The sequence below is a fragment of the Anabrus simplex genome, chromosome 2 (assembly GCF_040414725.1).
Source record: "Anabrus simplex isolate iqAnaSimp1 chromosome 2, ASM4041472v1, whole genome shotgun sequence".
Taxonomy (NCBI): domain Eukaryota; kingdom Metazoa; phylum Arthropoda; class Insecta; order Orthoptera; family Tettigoniidae; genus Anabrus; species Anabrus simplex.
In genome coordinates, this window is record NC_090266.1 from 1,224,176,451 (window position 1) to 1,224,195,891 (window position 19,441).

Consider the following 19,441-nt stretch of genomic DNA (forward strand, 5'->3'; position numbering starts at 1 on the left):
TCTGTTCTTTTGTATATCACCTTATTTGATCGCAATCTATAGTTTCCCTCTACCACCCTTGGGCCATAAATTCTCCTCAATATTCTCCTTTCAATCTTTAGTAGTTTTTCCAGGTTCGTTAGTGTTGCTGTTTCAACCCCATACAGAATCACTGGTTTTACCACAGCATCATAATGTCTTAGTTTTGCATTAATGGAAAGATTCTTTTTGTTGTAAATGGCTTTAGTGGCAGTGTTTAGCCTTTCTAACTTAAGTCTCCTATTTTCCATGGCCTCTTTATCCATCCCGTTGCTACTGATAATCTCTCCCAGGTATTTAAACTGCTTTGTGACCTTCACTTTGCCATAATTCATCTTCATTGTTCTCTTCACATAATTCCTGTCCCATGCTCATCATCTCTGTTTTTGTGAAGGAGATTTTTAAACCTGTTTTCTTGGCTATCTCCTGTAGTTCATTTATCTATGTTACTGCTTCCTGTTCTGTCTCAGCGAAGAGTGCCAAATCAGCATAGGCCAAACACTTGGCGTTGACATGTATATTTTTACTACCTATTCTAGCACCTGAGTCATTATGTTTCCACAGTGTTTTCATGACCTTATCCAGAACCACGTTGAACAGTGTTGGTGATAAGCTGTGACCCTGTCTCAGGCCTGTTTTTGTCTGGAAGGATTTGCTGATCTCTCCTCGAAATTTCACTTTGGATATGTTGTTTATTATTTGTGTATGTCTATGATTATTATTTAGAAAGGGGTTTAACAAACTTTCTGAAAGTGAGTAAATGCTGTAAACTGCCTCAGATATCCTAATAAATTAAATTCTTTAAACAAATTTGAGTACTTTCAGGTAACATCATTTCCAAATCTGACAGATACATAATGACCAATCATGTAACATTTTACGCACAACTGGCGGCATCTGTAGAGTCCAGTGACTGTACAGTGTGTTGAACACAATTTGGAGAAATGAGAAAATCCCATCAAGAGGTGGAATTGTCCCCTTCTTTAAGAAAGGGAACAAAAGAAATTGTGATTACTGCAGAGGAATTAATGTTTTTGCCTCGTGGGTTTACAATAATGGAGAAAATAATAAAAATTAACCTGAGGACCATTACTGAACCACTCCTAGAAGATCAGTATGGGTTCAGGAAAGGGAGAGATACAATTGACCTGTCCAAATGATCATTGAGAAACAGAGAGAGAGAGACCCAATATTTGTATTCCTCGATATAGAAAAAGCTTACGATAGTGTCGAGATAAAAGATTTCAGTGTGTCTAGTCAACATGAATGTCGTGGCATCATTGGTCAACAAGGAAGATGCTTTTTTAGAAACAACAAAGGTGTGTTCGGATTGGAGGTGGATACCTGGGTTGATATAAAACAACAAAAGGGGTACAAGAAGTTAGCACATTGATGCCATTACTCTTCATAACAATAATGGATGATAATAATAGAAATAAAATCTGTAATCAGCAGGGCCTGGATTTTGATGACCTAAAAATGTTTAAAAAATATCTATAAAAGGACTGCAAATATCCCATAAAATGACCCAAAAACTTTAAAAAGTTACCTAAAAATTTGAATGAAACTGACATAATTTCATCACACAAAAAAATGCAGACTACGTCATTGTGTGTTGAAATGATTTTAATAGGTACCTAATATAATTTAATTTTTATTTGACAAATACAAATTATTTGCACACAAATACTTGTTATTTCAGTCTATTGTTTGGCACTCCAAGTTCTGTGTTCTTTTCTTCAAGGAAAATAACACTTCATGGTATGTGGGACTTTAAGGCTGCAACATCTGAAGAACAAAACAGAGAGAATTTTGCCGCTAGGTACTCATACTCTCTATCGGATTAGAGGTAATAAGAAAAATGTGCACTTAAGATGCATGACAGGCTATACAGGCTTACCTCACTCCGCGTTACACTAGATGACTTTGACCATTCGTAGATTCTCACAGGAAAAAGAATGACGATTGTCAACCAGCACGTTTTTCTACTTTGAAAAGTTCCTGTCAATGTCTACAGATACTATTGGAGCATACTTGAAGTGCACTAAATCACTGGATGTAAGTTGGTCTTCAATGCCAATAATGCTGAAATCTTCATCCATCAAAATCCGGGGGATGGAGTACAAAACATTAAAACCAGAGTTCTTGTCAAGAACACGTTTCAGTTTGACACTGCCACACCATAATTGCCACAAATGCATTTTAATTCATATGTGGCTGTTCTGACTAAATTGATCATTTTTCTCTCCTGAAGTCGTGTAATAACTGTCGACAAGGAACTGAAATTTGCTGTGATGCACACTAGTTTTCCCTCCATTTTTGTATCTGAAAACAATTCTTGAGCCATCTGAATGGCCTTGGCATCTTGTACGTTGAAAGAATCTATTACATGCTTCATTCTCTGAAAGTGGTCACAGTAGTAAATACAGGCGTCGATTCACGTACCCCACCATGTGATGTAAGGCTGTGGTGGTAATGGAATGTTGGGTGCTTGGCCCTGAAAAGTTCCCTGCATGTTGGAGCCTTAGTAAATACCTTCATAATTAGGGACACACGCTTGTCGACTTCAGGGAAATTTGATCTGACTTCTTTGGCCACTCTATGAAAAGAGTGAGCTAGGCAGGTTACATGTACCAATGCTTTGATTGCATTGGCAATTGTAAGTATGTAAGGTGCTGCATCAGTCATAAAGAACAGAACATCATACCTTACACCGTCAGGCAATAGGAGTCTCATCTATTTATCAAAGAGGCGACATATTGCAGAATGATTCACAGATTGAAAAACTTTGGTTGTGAGCAAAAATATTTTTCCAGGCCTATCAACTTCTAACGTACCCATAATAACATTGGCAATGTAACAGCCCTCTACATCACTGATTTCATCGATTGAAACAAATATTTTGTTTCCGCAGTGTTCTCTGATATTCCTTATTGTGTCATCATCGCATTGCGATACATTGTTCTTTCTCAGAGTAGACTCATCCGGAATTGCACGGCCCATATACCTTTCTAAGAAATCTCTCGGTTTAATGTTGTTCAATTTCCAGAGTGGAATGTTCAAAGAAATCAGAGCTTCACACAAGTCCTTACAAAACACAGAGGAAGTACCGCAATTGGAGGATGACTGTGAGAGTAACAGTTGAGAAACTTTTTGTTTGCTACTATTTTGGACTCCACGTATGTGCTTCTCTCAACCGAAATGTTGCTGAACAGTAAATCTCCTATCTCCTGCCACTTTCACTTCACATATTTTGCAGAAAAGAATTTCGCCATCGGTGGTATGCTCGCAGAATTCTGAAATTATTTGTTTGAAATGAAGAGCTGTAGATGGCTTTAACTTCGGCATTTTAAATACACTCGAAAAACAATCGTGGCCGATAACTCAAATCCACTTAGCACACGTATGGTCGCACTGAGGTACTTAACCAGACTGCCATTACTGGGCCTACTGTTGTGTCTTCCTACCCCCTCTGGTGAAATGTGGACATTCCAAGAAATAAGGGTTGAACAAAGTTGTGAAGATTCTCATGTCTTCATATTCATCCTCACTTTCATTTCCGTTAATATCCAGTACCATACACAAAAAAGTGCATCATAAACCATTAAGAATGTGAGAAAATGACTCAAAACATATAAAATATTCTAATAAATTCCATAAATGACATAATAATGACGCGAAAAGCGAGAAAATGATCTAAAAATAAAATACTTAGAAAAATGACTCACATACGCATTTCTGTAATATTGGGGCCATGAACAGTATTTGATGAACCATTTAAAAGATGACATGTTATCAGAATCTGGGCCCTGGTAATCATCGAAGAAGAATTTAATGCTGCAGCTTTTGCTGATAATGTGGTACTGCGGGGAAATGCAGAAGGAGAAAAACAGCAGGGGTTTTATTAGTGTAACAGGCAATTTAAAACATTTGGCCTCAAAATAATTTCACCAAAAGTAGTGGTTGTGTCAATGGGCAGGCATAATCACCCAGTTAATATCTTTCTGGAAGGAAACAAGGTGGGGTAAGTGAAAAGCTTCTAGTACCTTGGCAGTATGCTGTCTGAGAATGGCACCACAGAAAGAGAAATAACTAATAGAATTGACTGTTACCACCAGGTAAGGTAACTTCCCTATGTTATCAAAGTACCATCTAATGCTAAACATATTTTTTTTCAATTTTCAGGGAGAAACAGTAGTGGACTGCAGATTGCAGAAATTAAATTTCTGAGGACATCAGTTCAAAGAACTGGATGGGATTAGGAATGACCAAATTCATGAAGATGCAAAACTAAAGGAACCTTTTCAAAAGATCAAGACAATGGTTTGGCCATGTTAAATGAATGACACCTAACAGAATAACAAGGGTATGTTTGGAGGGAGACTTGGAGGGCACAAGACCAAGGGGAAGACTTCAGAGAGAATGGTTAAATGAAGTTAAACAGAATATGTTAAACGGAAGGAAAAGAATGGACAAAGGTTGAAGATGAGGTGATCTACCGAGCAGATGTTGAGGAGACTCACAAACCATACCTGAGCAAATTGAGATGGTCTACTACGAATGTCAGTTGTGGATGTATTTCTTGTGTATACGAGTTTGTTAACAGTCACCCTTCTCATCAGCGCCAGCACTATGGGTTACATTCATGGAGATGGGAGTATCTGTGATGTCTGTTAACTTGGACTGGAATCCCGGTGCAATTAATTTACTTTCCTGCTTCATTATCAGTACTAGAGACTTACCTTCACATTTTGAAGTTTTAGTTGGCTGTTACACTTTCTGCTTTTCTCAAAATTGTTATATTCTATTGATTATAAAAGGAGTAAAATTTCCAGTGATGAAGAAAAATGTACCTTTTGTAAACAACTTTACTATGTTTTCTCACTGTTTTAGTATTTTACCAATCTTCAGCACATATAAAATACACTATTAACACTTGAAATACTATAATCTAAAGTGACACCTTAGTTTAGTATAAGTACACAGCCTCTACTATGTATGACTAAGAATGCATTTTCAGACTCTGAAAATTAATAGACAGCATGGAGTGTGAGAATTCATTGTACTCAAATGATGTGCTGTTCTTCTGAAAAAGTATTTTATCCATACATTGCCATTATTCTTCATCATTTCTGGCCTAACTTGTTTGTTTGTGTCCATTTCTTACACTTTAGATTCCAGGCTGTTTCTGAAACTTCCTAGTTTTTTCTTTGGAATGAAGTTTGTTTGCTTTTGGCTCTTTTCCTTTTCTCTGCAGTATTTCTTGTTCTAATAGATTTTGATTGCCTTCCTGCTACGTTGACATTCTGCTCTGGTGACATCGTTATACCGGTACTAGGATTCTTACATCCTGTTGTTCAAGATGTATCCTTGCTCCTTCTGGCACTCTATCCCTGTATGCCTCACCATTTCTTTATTCATCCTTCTTTAGTTTTTTGGATCATGTTCATGAACATTTGTCGAACTTACCTATCCTGAAGTTCGTCCATCCTAATTTGCATGCTACAGCTCTTCTTTTGTTCTCTACTAATGAAGAAGCTGTGTGTGTCTTTTAATGTTGCGTTCATTAGCATTTTTTTTTAAATAACTGTTAGGCTCTTCAGTCTGTTAACACATTCACGTCCATCATCTGAGCGGGCTATTTAAAGGGCTGGCCCAGCTATTCCAGCTGTTAGTGGCAGAGCAAACAACAACGAATTCTTTTCACAATAAGTTCTAAACTAAACAAGATACGGAGACAAAATTTTTGACATACCTTAATGAAGTCCTCTAGTATTTTTGTATGGTGTAGTAGGTAATGTCACACTTTCCTGGGTGAATGGAACACCACACTTTCCACAAAAATAGCATGTTTCACTAACAACTTTATTCTTGAAGCACACTTTGCACCTTCTTGAGGGTAACTTGACTTTATTTGATGGTGGAAACTTCAAGAGAATATGCTCTTCTCTCGTCCCATCTAACCTAAATGGTGATCCTTGGCCGGTGCCCTTTTTGGCGGCAAAATCGCGGGATGTTGACTTGGAACTGATGAAGTAGATGGAGCTGAGATATCGGAGAGAGGTGACTGTACTTGTATGTCGGGTTCACTTCTCCCCCCCATTTGAGACTTCCCTGATGTTCCTTTAGATATTTTGGTACACCCATATTGACCGTATTGTTCCACATACGGCAGTGTTCTGTTCCCATATTGTTTCGCAAGTTCAATGCTAATGTAATAATTGTCCATATAGACTGTATACCCCTGGCCAAAATAATTTTCAAGCAGCTGAAAAACTGTGCTTTGTAAATTCGCACCACTTACATCATTTATATTGTCCCTACATGCCTTGGTTACACTTCAGAACGCGATTATACACACGCTTGTGCAACCGCAAACCAACTACGCAGCTAGTTGGGCCAGCACTAGGCTACTTTCAGAAACAAAACAAAAGAAGTGCATTGGGAGGGAAAATCGCCATGGCCATGTGGTTTATGGTGAGTATTACCTTCATCTCTTTTGCACATGTTTGTGACCAAAATAGATCACAGCTGTGTAGGAACGGCTCCAGTTCAAGGTTGCGCTTATCCGGGCTAACTCGGATACGGTCCACAGCATGGTCACGCGCTATAGGCAGTAACTCGGATACGGGCGTGAATGTGTTAAAACTAATTTATGAATAAATAAAATTAGAGAATAGCTGACAACGAAAACATATAAAACAGATTATACCTGAAAAAGGTTCGTGTTTGTGTAACCCAATATCACATCATTTTTGACATGTTTCGTTCTTGAAAGAACATCATCAATTCTATGAAATTACACACTTTCTTTTGAAATACAGTATATTACTTATGAATTGATTAATATTATTGAGAAATATAAAACAATTATGTTAAAACCTGTGTCCGCTCTGTCAGTAAGTGTTGAAAAGTTGTAACTTATATTAATGAAGTACTCCTCGTGTGGCTCTCCTCACTTCTTCTTTGTTTGTATTGGCCTACTAAGGACTACATTATTTCAGCTGTGTGCTCTGGGCTTTGATCTTTGCCCCTTCATTCATTGCTGGTGTTGCTCTTTTCTTTCCTCCATCCACGTCTTTCCTGTCTTCAACTTTGGCCTTTCTTGAAAACCCTGGTGGTCTTTTAGTTTCCTCCTGAGTGGGTTGCGTTCTTGTGATCCCCATCTCCTGTAGGTTCCTTTCTACCTCCTTGAACCAAGTTGGCTGGGCCTTCTTATCTTTAAAATAAGTAAAGATCTGGTTTGATAATTGTGCAGGTTTCATTCTTGGCAAGTGGCCATAAAATGTAATTCTCCTTCTCTGCATGACATCAGAGATCTTCTGGACATGAGTATACAGCTCATGGTTATGCCAATATCTATATTCATTTTTGTCTTTAATTGCACCAAGATTTTCCTTAAGATCTTTCACTTTTTTAATTTCCAATTTTTCTCTCAGGCCTTTCTTGTTCATAGCACGGCATTCCACTGCATGCAAAGCCTCTGGAGATGTTTGGTTCTATCCACTTGCCAAGATATTTAAATTTATCTGTCCATTTGATTGCCCCCTGGTTTACTTATAGCTCTCTTGATGCTGGCTTGATGTTACTTATGAATTGCATTTTCTTCAAAGAGATCTGGGGAGGGCTGCTTTTTCTGCCTGTGTCTTGAGGTGATTAATTTGTTTTGTAGCCATGTCTAAAGAATCAGAGAAAATTGCTAGATCATCTGAAAAAGCTAGGTAGTCAGTTGAATGGTTCGTGTTTGTGTAACCCAATCTCACATCATTTTTGAGCCCATTGATAATTTATTTATGCCACTCATGGATGACTTCTTCAAGGACGCAATTGAAGAGCTGGAGTAAGAGCCCATCTCCCTGCCTAACCCTGTCTTTATCTTGAAAGCATCTGAAATTTCTTCTCTGAACTTAACTCTGGAAGTTGTGTTAGCTAGGGTCCATTCGATGATTGCCCTGATTGATTCGATGATTGTCCTTTAGGACGTGAATAAGAGTGATTCTATCAATCGAGTCATAGGCCTTCTTGAAGTCGACAAAGGTCACCACAAATTTCTTGTTCCTTAGTTTCAGATATGAGTGGATGGATTTCAGATTCATAATTTGCTTGACACATAGCGCTCTTTCCTGATCCCTCCTTGGTACCCTCCCAGTTGTGGATCAAGTTGTAGTTCTGCCCTAATATGCAGAGCTTTTGAGAGAATTTTGTAAGATACCAATAGTAGGGAATTGTTAACATCCATTTTATCCCCTTTCTTTTGCAGTGGGTGAATTAAGGCAGGAGTCCAGTCATGTGGAAGTTTCTCGGTTTCCCAAATCTTGTTGATGATGTCAGTCAATTTATCAATCATTTTGTCACCAGCATACTTCCACAATTCAGCAGTTATCGAGTCCTCACCTGGTGCCTTGTTATTCTTAAGGGACTGGATAATCTGTTTGATTTCTTCTTTCATTGGAGGGTATGAATCTGGGTGAACATATGGTATCTTCAAATGAGAAAGTGGATATTGGAATTTCACAATTGAGAAGAGATTGAAAGTACTTTGCTGTAATCTGGCAGTTATCTTTGTCATTGTAAGCTAGTTTCCCATCAGAGTTTTTGAACTGTAAGGTTGTTAGATTATACTTGTTTAGATTGCGTTTGAAGTTTCTGTAAAGGTCCTGTGCGTTATTCCTTTGGAAGTCTTGTTCAATCTGTGTTAGTTGATTCTCTTTGTAGGCATGTTTTACATTGCGAATCATTTTTGCTGTGCATTGCCTCTCGTTCACGAAGCTTTCCTAATTATCATGGTTCCTTTTCAAATTCCATTTTTGCCAGGCGAGTTGGCTTTGTTTTACCACTGAGTCACATTCATCATTCCACCATGCATGTTTCTTTGACTTCATCAGTGGGACTATAATATAATTTCGTGTGGCTATTTCTAGCTGAGTGCAGCCCTTGTAAGGCAGACCCTCCAACGAGGGTGGGCGGCATCTGCCATGTGTAACTGCGTGTTATTGTGGTGGAGGATAGTGTTATGTGTGGTGCGTGACTTGCAGGGATGTTGGACAGCACAAACACCCAGCCCCTGGGCCATTGGAATTAACCAATGAAGGCTAAAATCACCGACCCAGTCGTGAATCGAACCCGGGACCCTCTGAACCGAAGGCCAGTACACTGACCAATCAGCCAACGAGTCGGACATCAGTAACATCAGTAAAACTGTTTCCTTTGCTATTGTAATCAAGGTCTGTTGTAGCTTTTCACAGTTCCAGGGATTCAGGGATTCTAGTTTCTTCATAAATTCAGAATATGAACATAGTTTTTCAGTATCAAATCGAAGGATCTTCAAGTAGACCTTTATGGTGTTTCTTGGAATCAGTTTAATTTTGATTTTGGTTAGATAGTGATCCGAATCTAGATTGGCATTCCTTACAACATTGACATTCTGTATCTCTCTTTGAGCTTTACGGGAGATTGCGACGTGGTCAATTTGAAACTCCCCGAGATTGGGATTCGGAGATGTCCAAGTCTCATGATTCTTGGGCAGGTGATTTAAAGCTGTAGAATTCATTACAACTTGAAGGCCTTACTAGCTGCATGAGCCTTTCTCCATTGCGTTTCTTTTTTTTTTTTTTTTTTTTTTGTGTTGCCGGATAGTTTCCGATAATGTTCTGGAAATTTCTCTCTTTACACAGCTGTGCTTTGAAATCACCAAGAAGTATAATCTTGTGTTTGTATGGGATCTTACAGAGAACATCTTCAAGATCTTCCCAAAATTTATCTGTTCCTTCTGGCTCTTTCTCATTCGCTTGATTGATTGGCACATGAACATTCACAATAGTGTAAAGTTTGTTTGTGCTCCAGAAGGAGAGTTTTAAAACTCGGCTACTAGGTGAAGTGAAGTAAAGTAAAGTAAAGTAAAGTAAAGTAAAGTGAAGTGAAGTTAAAGACTGAATCCAGAATCTTCCTACTGACTATGAAACCTGTGCCAAGGTGGGGAACCGTTTTTAGAACACAATTTACCAGTCTTTCCTTTAAAGATTGTGTATCTCTCTGACTGAAAGACTTATTCATCAGTGAATCTTGTTTCTTGAATTGCTGCAATCAATATTTGATGGAGGGATAAAGTATCAGTTAGTTGTTTCATTTTGCCAATCTTCCAAAGGGAATTCGTGTTAAAGGTAGCAAACAAACTCCGGCGTTTTTGTTGGATCTTTCCTGGAGTCTTGTATACCTCTACTCTATTGCATGTTGGCGCAGGCTCCGGAGGATCCGAAGGCCTGCATTCTTCGCTCAAGGTGAAGATGGATTGGGTACCACCTGGGGTAGTAGCTTCTGCTGAACTTTCCTCCACCTCCTGCAGGCGGGGGACGCACATGTAGAATACACTCATGGTATCCCCTGCCTGTTGTAAGAGGCAATTAAAAGGGGCGACCTAGGCGTGGACATGGATTGCTGTTTGGTATAATGTATTGAACCTCCTGGATGGGAGGGGCTGAATACATTCACAGGTAATCCCTGCCTGTCATTGAAGGCAATTAAAAAGGGTCATGTGGCCATGGTCCCTCTTCTTCTTCTTCTTTTTTTTTTTTTTTTTTTTTTTTTTTTTTTTTTTTTTTTTTTTTTTAAGGGTTAGTTGTAGACCATTTCGAAATTTATGATGTGCGTGCTGGTGCAGTTACGCCCGAAAGCCCGCGTCAGTAACCACCCTGGAAGCGGCGGGTGGGAGCACCATGTACCCTTGCAGTAGTATTCGCCTGACAACACAGGTCCCTGCACAGCCGAATGCCAGGATGGCATATTATTATTAATTATTTATTATTATTTTTCTTTATATTTAGTGCTCTGTACACGCTATGGGGTCCTAGTGCTCATTGCCTCAGTCATCGCGTATTAGGCATCGTCCAACATCGGACCCCGGGCAGTACCGGCTATGACCAGGTAGGTATTGCCTTGGCAGCTTGGTTTGGCTACAGAGACCCCTGATCGGAGTGGGTGGCATTTGGGAAGGATGGTTTCGGGCATGGCTTTGAAACGGTCGTCCATCCCAAGGTGGTCCCCCACTGAAGTCTATAACTTTTGCTTCCCTGAGAAGTTCAACTCCCTGGAAACATGAGCAGCGTGAAGGAATGGGATCCAGTTTCTCTAGGTTTCTGGTTGCTATCAAAACTGATGGGCATGATTTTAAGCTGGTAAAATCGATCCTTTTTAATAAACACATTGATGGCATCTACGGCGAACTTGAGAATCTCAAGAAAATGTGCAGTGGTAGTTTACTTTTGAAGACTCGCACAGCACTGCAAGCCGATCAGTTGCTTAAGTCCGACCATTTTGGCGAAATCCCCGTCAAGGTGGAGGAGCACAAATCCTTGAATCTGGTTCGCGGAGTCATCTTTCACCGCGACCTTATTTTGAACACTGACGACGAGTTTATGGAAGACATGAAGAACCGTTCCGTGACACACGTCCGGTGCATTACGCGCAAGGTTAATGGTGAAGCCGTTGCCACTGGTGCCTTCATTGTCTCTTTCAAGTTGTCAGTGTTACCAGAGAAAGTCAAGGTAACAACTTATCGTTGCGATGTGAGGCCGTACATCCCACCTCCTATGTGATGCTATCAATCCAGAGATTCAGACATATGGTATCTCGTTGTTTGAATCAGTCTGTGTGTGGTACATGTGGACGAGTATCTCACGCCGCGGAGGAGTGCACAACGCCGTACAAGTACACTAACTGTTCTGGTCTTCATTCTCCTTGGGTTTGGAGCTGTTCGATATATCTGAGCGAGAAGATCCAGGAGATCAAGACCCTGGATGGTCTTTCCTACCAGGAAGCGTGCCACAAGTTTAATTCCACGAATACATCTGCTCGTACACTCGACTACAGCATGATAGCTCAGAGTCTCCCAGGTTCGTCTTTCACGTCATCGTTACCCACAATGATCGCTGCACCCAAGGCGACTGTTGCTCCTCCCCCCCCCCAAGAGAAGAGCGCCCCTCCCAGCTGTTCCCGCACTTCCCCTGTGAAAGGGAAATCATGCCCACCAGCTGGAGGGTACGAGTCTGCGCCAGCAGGTACTCCTGCTCCAAAACCTGCACGCTCCCCTCGTAGTGGACCTTTCCGCCTCCAAAAATCGTCGAAGTTCTGGGCGTCATCCCCGCCGTCTGTCGATGACGGGATGGACGTCACGCTGTCATCTACATCTATATGTAGATGTTGATAGTGTTTAGGTTGACAAGCATTTTGTCGCTCATAACCTAACACTCCCTTTATAGTCCACACTATGGCACTGTTACAGTGGAATTGTAACGGTTATGACAGGCATCTTGCTGAGCTACGTCAGCTCATTAGTGAGTATGCGGCGAGTATAGTCTGTATTCAGGAGACAAACTTCAGACCAGGTCATCATACGGTCTTGAGAAATTTCCAACTATACTCGACAGAACCATATTATGCTCACCGGGCGTCTGGTGGCGTGGGTATTTTTGTTTGTTCTGATACCTATAGTGAAGAGGTTCATCTAAAGACCCCACTAGAAGCAGTTGCGGTGCGTGTACCGCTGCCTGTCATAACAACAGTGTCCAATCACTTCCTGTGATGTTGAGAGATCTTTCTCTCAGTACAAAACATTTTGCCCGACAGGAGAACAAGATTGTTACTGGAAAACATGCTTGTTCTAAATTCCTTTTGTAGTGAAAAATGAAATGGCGTATGGCTTTTATTTCCGGGAGTGTCAGAGGACAAGTTCGGCTCGCCATGTGCAGGTCTTTTTATTTGACTCCCATAGGCGACCTGCACCTTGTGATGAAGATGAAATGATGATGAGGATGGCACACACACCCAGCCCAAGTGCCAGTGAAGTTAACCAATTAAGGTTAAAATTCCTGACCCTGCCGGGAATCGAACCCGGGACCCTGTGACGAAAGGCCAGCACGCTAACCATTTAGCCATGGAGCCGGACTCCTTTTGTAGTAATTGAGTGTGTTATTAAAGTATAAGTATTTTTTATGCCTATTTTGTTGCCTATTTTACACGTTAGTGCCTATTTACATGCCTATTTTGGCTAATTTAAGAGCCTACATGCCTGCCTATTTTAGTGCCTGTAATTCTCGTCTCTAGTGATTACAATTAAGGGGCTATCTGATGGTAAGATAGCAGCTCCGGTCTAGAAAACAAAATAATGGATGTTGATTCCCTCATAGTGCAGTGGCCTCCACGGTATGCACTAGCCGTGCGTCTTGGTGGGCGTGCTATTTACCAACTGATGAGCCCAACATAGCATGCTGGCAACTAGGAATGAGTTACTTGGTATTAGAGAGGATTCGTCCTGCTGACCATACAGCGCTTTGTAATCTGAAGGCCTTCAAGCTGAGTAGCAGTGGCTTTGTAAGCCAAGACCCATCAGGGCTGTTGTGCCATGGGGTTTGGATTTTATCATATAGTTTAATATCTGTTGGATAACCTTACCCTGGCTTCAAGAAATTCATTCTTCCGGCAGAAGGCTATTCATTACTCTAAAGTTGGTAGGGTAAGGGTGCCAAAGTACTGAGTGGGTGGCTGCGTTGTTTGGGTCACATAGCTGTCAGCTTTCATTCAAGATATAGTGGGTTCGAACCCCACTGTCAGCAACCTCGAAGTGGGTTTTCCGTGGATTCCCATTTTCACGCCAGGGAAATGCCCCGGTCGCTTCCTTTCCACTCCTACCCCTTTCCCATACAATCATTGCTGTGTTAGAGCGTTGTAAAATAAAAATACTATCAAAATATTCAAGATATCCATTCATATTCCTGGTATTCTAAATTTTGGGATCATTGTTCGATCCACATTTAGATGATAAAATTGATTTTTTTTTTTTTAAAGAATAGTGTTTGGATCAAAACCAGGTCTGGCATAGATATTCTTAAGTAATACATTAGCAAAGGTTTCATGTTTCTTCTTTCACACTATGAAAATCGCTTTGTCTCTGAACATAGTTGTAGGTTAGCATATTCATTTATAGCTTTTAGATTAATATATGTCGATTTATGTAGTACTCAAATTAGTGTGTCTACCTTATATTTTTGTCTTTGAAGTACTTACAGTTAGTTTGCTCTGAGATGTTCTGTACTGTGTTCTATATACACTCTGTATATACGAAGGTTGGAAATTTAGTGGTGGCAACATTGCTGTAGAGACGACTTGCAACAGAACGTAATAATGTCGTTGATAGCACGTGTTAGTTATGTACCCTTCTTACCTCAGAACACATGATCTCTCCCTTCCCACACTACATGCATGTAAACTGTGTTTGCTGGTGGTCGAAGGTAGTGTTGTCACAATGTTTTTGAAACAGGAATAACAGAGTTGGATAAAGATTGGATGTGCCAGAGGTTGTACAGCATGACAGTGTCATCAAGGGCTTCAAGAGGCTTGCGGGGAATCTGCATTGCCTTACAGAACAGTGGTGTGGTTGATAAAAACCTTCAGCAAGGAATGCCAAAATGTGGCAGGCATGCATTAGTGTCAGTGAATAAGAGGTGCATGCTCCTGCTGCATTACTGGACACTGATCGATGCCATACGGTTCGTGAGCTGGTCCGACAAACCGGATTAGCACATACGGCTGTGCTTCACATTCTGAAGGAATGCATGGGCATGAGAAAAATTGCATCACTGTGTGTTCCATGTAATTTGATGGAAATGCGGGAATAGTTATGATACGATGCTGCTCTTAACTACTTTGAGCGCTATGAGCGTGAAGGAGAGGGCCAAATCGTACTGAGCCACAACTGAAATGTCAGTCAAACGAATGGTGTCATTATGTGTCATCATGAAGATCAAAAGTTCGTCAGAACCCCAGCACTGTGAAAGTGATGGTGTTATTTTATGTATAATATTTCCTCCACAGCAGACCATCAATGCACAGTATTACTGTTTATTTTTGGAATGCAACCTGCATGACCAACTTTAAGAAAGAAGCGGCAGCACTTTCTGCAGAACCCACCCATCATTTTGCACTACAGTGCTCAGCCGCACACAGCGCAAGCTGTCGCTGATTTGTTCAGTCTATGGGGCTGGAAATTGCTGTACTATCCACTATACTCCCAGGACTTAAGCCCTTGTGACTTTGACTTGATTCCTAAGATGAAGGATCCACTTCATGGCATTCACTTCTGAACTGTTCCAGAGATTTGTCAGGCACTAAACCTCTCCATTCAAACTATCAACACAACAGGCATTGCTAAGGGTATCGTATGACTTCCATATTGCCGGTAACAGGTTGTACACAATGCTGGTGATTACTTTGAAGGACAGTAAAACTTTTGAATCACTTTTAATTAAATATTTGGCACTATTAAAGTTCCAACCCTCGTACATTCCGGTTGGGCAATATTTCGGTGATGTTGAGATAATAGCATTTTGTTCATGGTGTGGGTTACTGTAGTCACGTCCTAGTTTGTGAAACATTTGGAATGGCTGAGTGGCCTAGTAAGTGGTCCTTGAGAGTCGGGATACCGGTTGCTATGGAATGGGAGTGGGCATCACGAACATATTCTGAGTCATGGCCCTCTTTGTATTCAGGCGACTAAGACTATACAATCCACCGGTGATCCCTAAACCGTTAGAGGAGAGATCCTCGCTTGGATTATGTGCTTCACGAATTTACCGAGCTCAGAACATTTTAAGCAAGCCTCAGACCTATGGGAGTAACGGAGTCCCACTCCCATTTGACGGGCGAGGGACTCCTAGGAAACAACTAGGGGAACGAAATGGAATTCAATGGGGAGGTATCAGTATTAATGGGGCTTATGGAAGAAAGAAAGTAGAACTGGGTGAGTTGGCAAAGAGGATGCATCGAGATGTGCTAGGAGTAAGTGATATTCGGGTAAGGGGAGGTAACGAGGAAGAGATTATAAAGTGTACTTGACGGGTGTTAAAAAGGGAAGGGCAGAGTCTGGAGTAGGGCTGTTCATCAGGAATACCATTGCACGCAACATAGTTTCTGTTAGGCACGTAAATGAACGAATGATGTGGGTAGATTTGGCAGTTGGAGGATTAGGATGAGAATTGTCTCGGTGTATTCACCCTGTGAGGGTGCAGATGAGGATGAAGTTGACAAGTTTTGTGAAGCATTGAGTGACATCATAGTCAAGGTCAACAGCAGAGATAGGATAGTGCTAATGGGCGATTTCAATGCGGGAGTTGGAAATAGAACTGAAGGATATGACAGGGTGATTGTAAAATGTGGGGAAGATATGGAAGCCATTGTGCTATTATGGGTTTAGCAGTTATGAATACATTCTTCAAGCATAAGGCTATTCACCGCTACACATGGGAGGCTAGGGGTACCAGATCTGTAATAGACTATATCTTAACTGACTTCGAATTCAGGAAATCTGTTAGGAATGTACGAGTTTTCTGGGGATTTTTCGATGATACAGATTAGAATAAGAGTAGAAAATCTCCAGGATGAGGAAATTAGACAGAAGTACATGGATATGATTAGTGAGAAGTTTCGAACAGTGGACAGTATGCAGGTTCAGAGATATAGAAAGTGAATGAGTGGCATACAGGAATGCTGTAGTAGAAACAGCAAGGGAATGCCTAGGAACAACTGTGTGTAAAGATGGGAAAAAGCGAACATCTAGGTGAAATGATGAAGTGAGAGCAGCTTGTAAACGTAAAAAAGAAGGCTTATCAGAAATGGCTCCAAACAAGGGCCGATGCAGACAGGGAATGGTATGTAGATGAAAGAAACAGAGCAAAACAAATAGTTGTTGAATCCAAAAAGAAGTCATGGGAAGATTTTGGTAATAACCTGGAAAGGCTAGGTCAAACAGCAGGGAAACCTTTCTGGACAGTAATAAAGAATGTTAGGAAGGGAGGGAAAAAGGAAATGAACAGTGTTTTGGGTAATTCAGGTAACTCATAATAGATCCCAGGGAATCACTGGAGACGTGAGGGAATATTTTGAACATCTTCTCAATGTAAAAGAAATCTTTCTGGTGGTGTTGTGAACAGCCAAGCTGATGGGGAGGAGGAAAATGATGTTGGTGAAATTACGCTTGAGGTAGTGGAAAGGATAGTAAATAAACTCCAATGTCATAAAGCAGCAGGAATAGGTGAAATTAGACCTGAAAAGGTGAAGTATAGTGGGAAGGCAGGGATAAAGTGGCTTCATGGAGTAGTAAGATTAGCATGGAGTGTTGGTAAGGTACCTTCAGATTGGATAAAAGCAGTAATTGCACCTGTCTATAAGCAAGGGAACAGGAAGGATTGCAACAACTATCGAGGTATCTCATTGATTAGTATACCAGGCAAAGTATTCACTGGCATCTTGGAAGGGAGGGTGAGATCAGTCATTGAGAGGAAGTTGGATGAAAACCATTGTGGTTTCAGATCACAGAGAGGCTGTCAGGATCAGATTTTCAGTATGCGCCAGGTAATTGAAAAATGCTACGAGAGGAATAGGCAGCTGTGTCTATGTTTCATAGATCTAGAGAAAGCATATGACATGGTACCGGGGGAAAAGATGTTGCATAGTGGGGGGCTATGGAATTAAGAGTAGATTATTGAAATCAATCAAAGGCATTTATATTGACAATTGGGCTGCAGTAAGAATTGATGGTAGAATGAGTTCTTGGTTCAGGGTACTTACAGGGGTTAGACAAGACTGTAATCTTTCACCTTTGCTGTTCGTAGTTTACATGGATCATCTGCTAAAAGGTATAAAGTGGCAGAGATGGATTCAGTTAGGTGGAAATGTAGAAAGCAGTCTGTTCTATGCTGACGACTTTGTCTTAATGGCAGATTGTGCCGAAAGCCTCCAGTCTAATATCTCGCAACTTGAAAATAGGTGGAATGAGTATGGTATGAAAATTAGCCTTTTGAAGACTGAATTGATGTCAGTAGGTAAGAAATTCAACAGAAATGAATGTCAGATTGGTAATACAAAGCTGGAACAGGTCGATAATTTCAAGTATTTAGGTTGTGTGTTCACCCAGGATGGTAATATAGGAAGTGAGATGGAATCAAGGTGTAGTAAAGCTAATGCAGTGAGCTCGCAGTTGCGATCAACAGTATTCTGTAAGAAGGAAGTCAGCTCCCAGATGAAACTATCTTTACATCGGTCTGTTTTCAGACCAACTTTGCTTTACAGGAGCAAAAGCTGGGTGGACTCAGGATATCTTATTCATAAGTTAGAAGTAACAGACATGAAAGTAGCGAGAATGATTGATGGTTAAACAGGTGGGAACAATGACAGGAGGGTACTCAGAATGAGGAGATAAAGGCTAAGTTGTGTATGAACTCGATAGATGAAGCTGTTCGCATAAACCGGCTTCGGTGGTAGGGTCTTGTGAGGCGAATGGAGGAGGATAGGTTACCTGAGAGAATAATGGACTCTGTTATGGAGGGTCAGAGAAGTAGAGGGAGACTAAGACGACGATGGTTCTCAGTTTCTAACGATTTAAAGATAAGAGCTATAAAACTAAATGAGGCCACAGCACTAGTTGCAAATGGAGGATTGTGGCGACTTTTGGTAAATTCACAGAGGCTTGCAGACAACACTGAAAGGCATAGCGGTCTGTAATGATGTGTGTATGTATGTTAACACAGAACATTCTGTACTGTATATGGTACACCCTGTTTTGATTTGTATCCCTTTGTTTACCTGTGTATAATTTTGTGTTTGGTCTTATTTTACTACAAGCTCACTTATTTTTAAAAAAAATTTTCAATTTGCCAGCAGGATTCAACAAATAAGGAGATCCAGTTGGGTGTGACATCCGTGGGGCTGGTTGTGTTTCAAAATTCTGTCCGAATCAACACATTTTCTTGGTCCAAGATTGTCAAGATCTCGTTCAAACGTAAACAGTTCTTCATTCAACTGCGCAGAGAACCTGTAAGTTCATTGTCCAAGGTAAATGATTGTTGGCTATGGCTAGTATCTTCTCTCTCACCGAGCTTGATAGCTGCAGTTGCTTAAGTGCGGCCAGTATCCAGTATTCGGGAGATAGTGGGTTCGAACCCCACTGTCGGCAGCCCTGAAGATGGTTTTCCGTGGTTTCCCATTTTCATACCAGGCAAATGCTGGGGCTGTACCTTAATTACGGCCACGACCGCTTCCTTCCCATTCCTAGCCCTTTCCTGTCCCATCCTCGCCGTAAGACGTATCTGTGTCGGTGCGATGTAAAGCCAATAGCAAAAAAAAAATTTAAAAAAATATCTCTCTCTCTAGCATGTCTTCTTGTACAAACTCAGTGTTTGATAATTTAGAAACTACTGTATCTTTGAAATTTACGACAATGCTTGGAAGTTTAATCTTAATTATTCTTCTTCATCATCATCACCATCTTCTTCTTCCTCCTCCTTTTGCTTTCCTTTCTTCTTTTTATTTTCTCGTTTTTTTGTTTCTTCTTCCTTTTGTATATAGCATTTTTATTGGCACCTTCTTCAGCCGTCAG

At 40.7% G+C, this 19,441-nt stretch overlaps 1 protein-coding gene across 1 annotated transcript in view; it reads left to right on the top strand.

The window, feature by feature from the left end:
• Positions 1–19,441, top strand: part of Ptpmeg (protein tyrosine phosphatase Meg) — a 502,744-nt gene that overhangs the window by 174,647 nt on the left and 308,656 nt on the right. Inside the window, exon 9 of the mRNA XM_067142262.2 lies at positions 18,727–18,897. Coding sequence (XP_066998363.2) covers positions 18,727–18,897 — 171 coding nt within the window. The remainder of the gene's footprint in view (positions 1–18,726; positions 18,898–19,441) is intronic.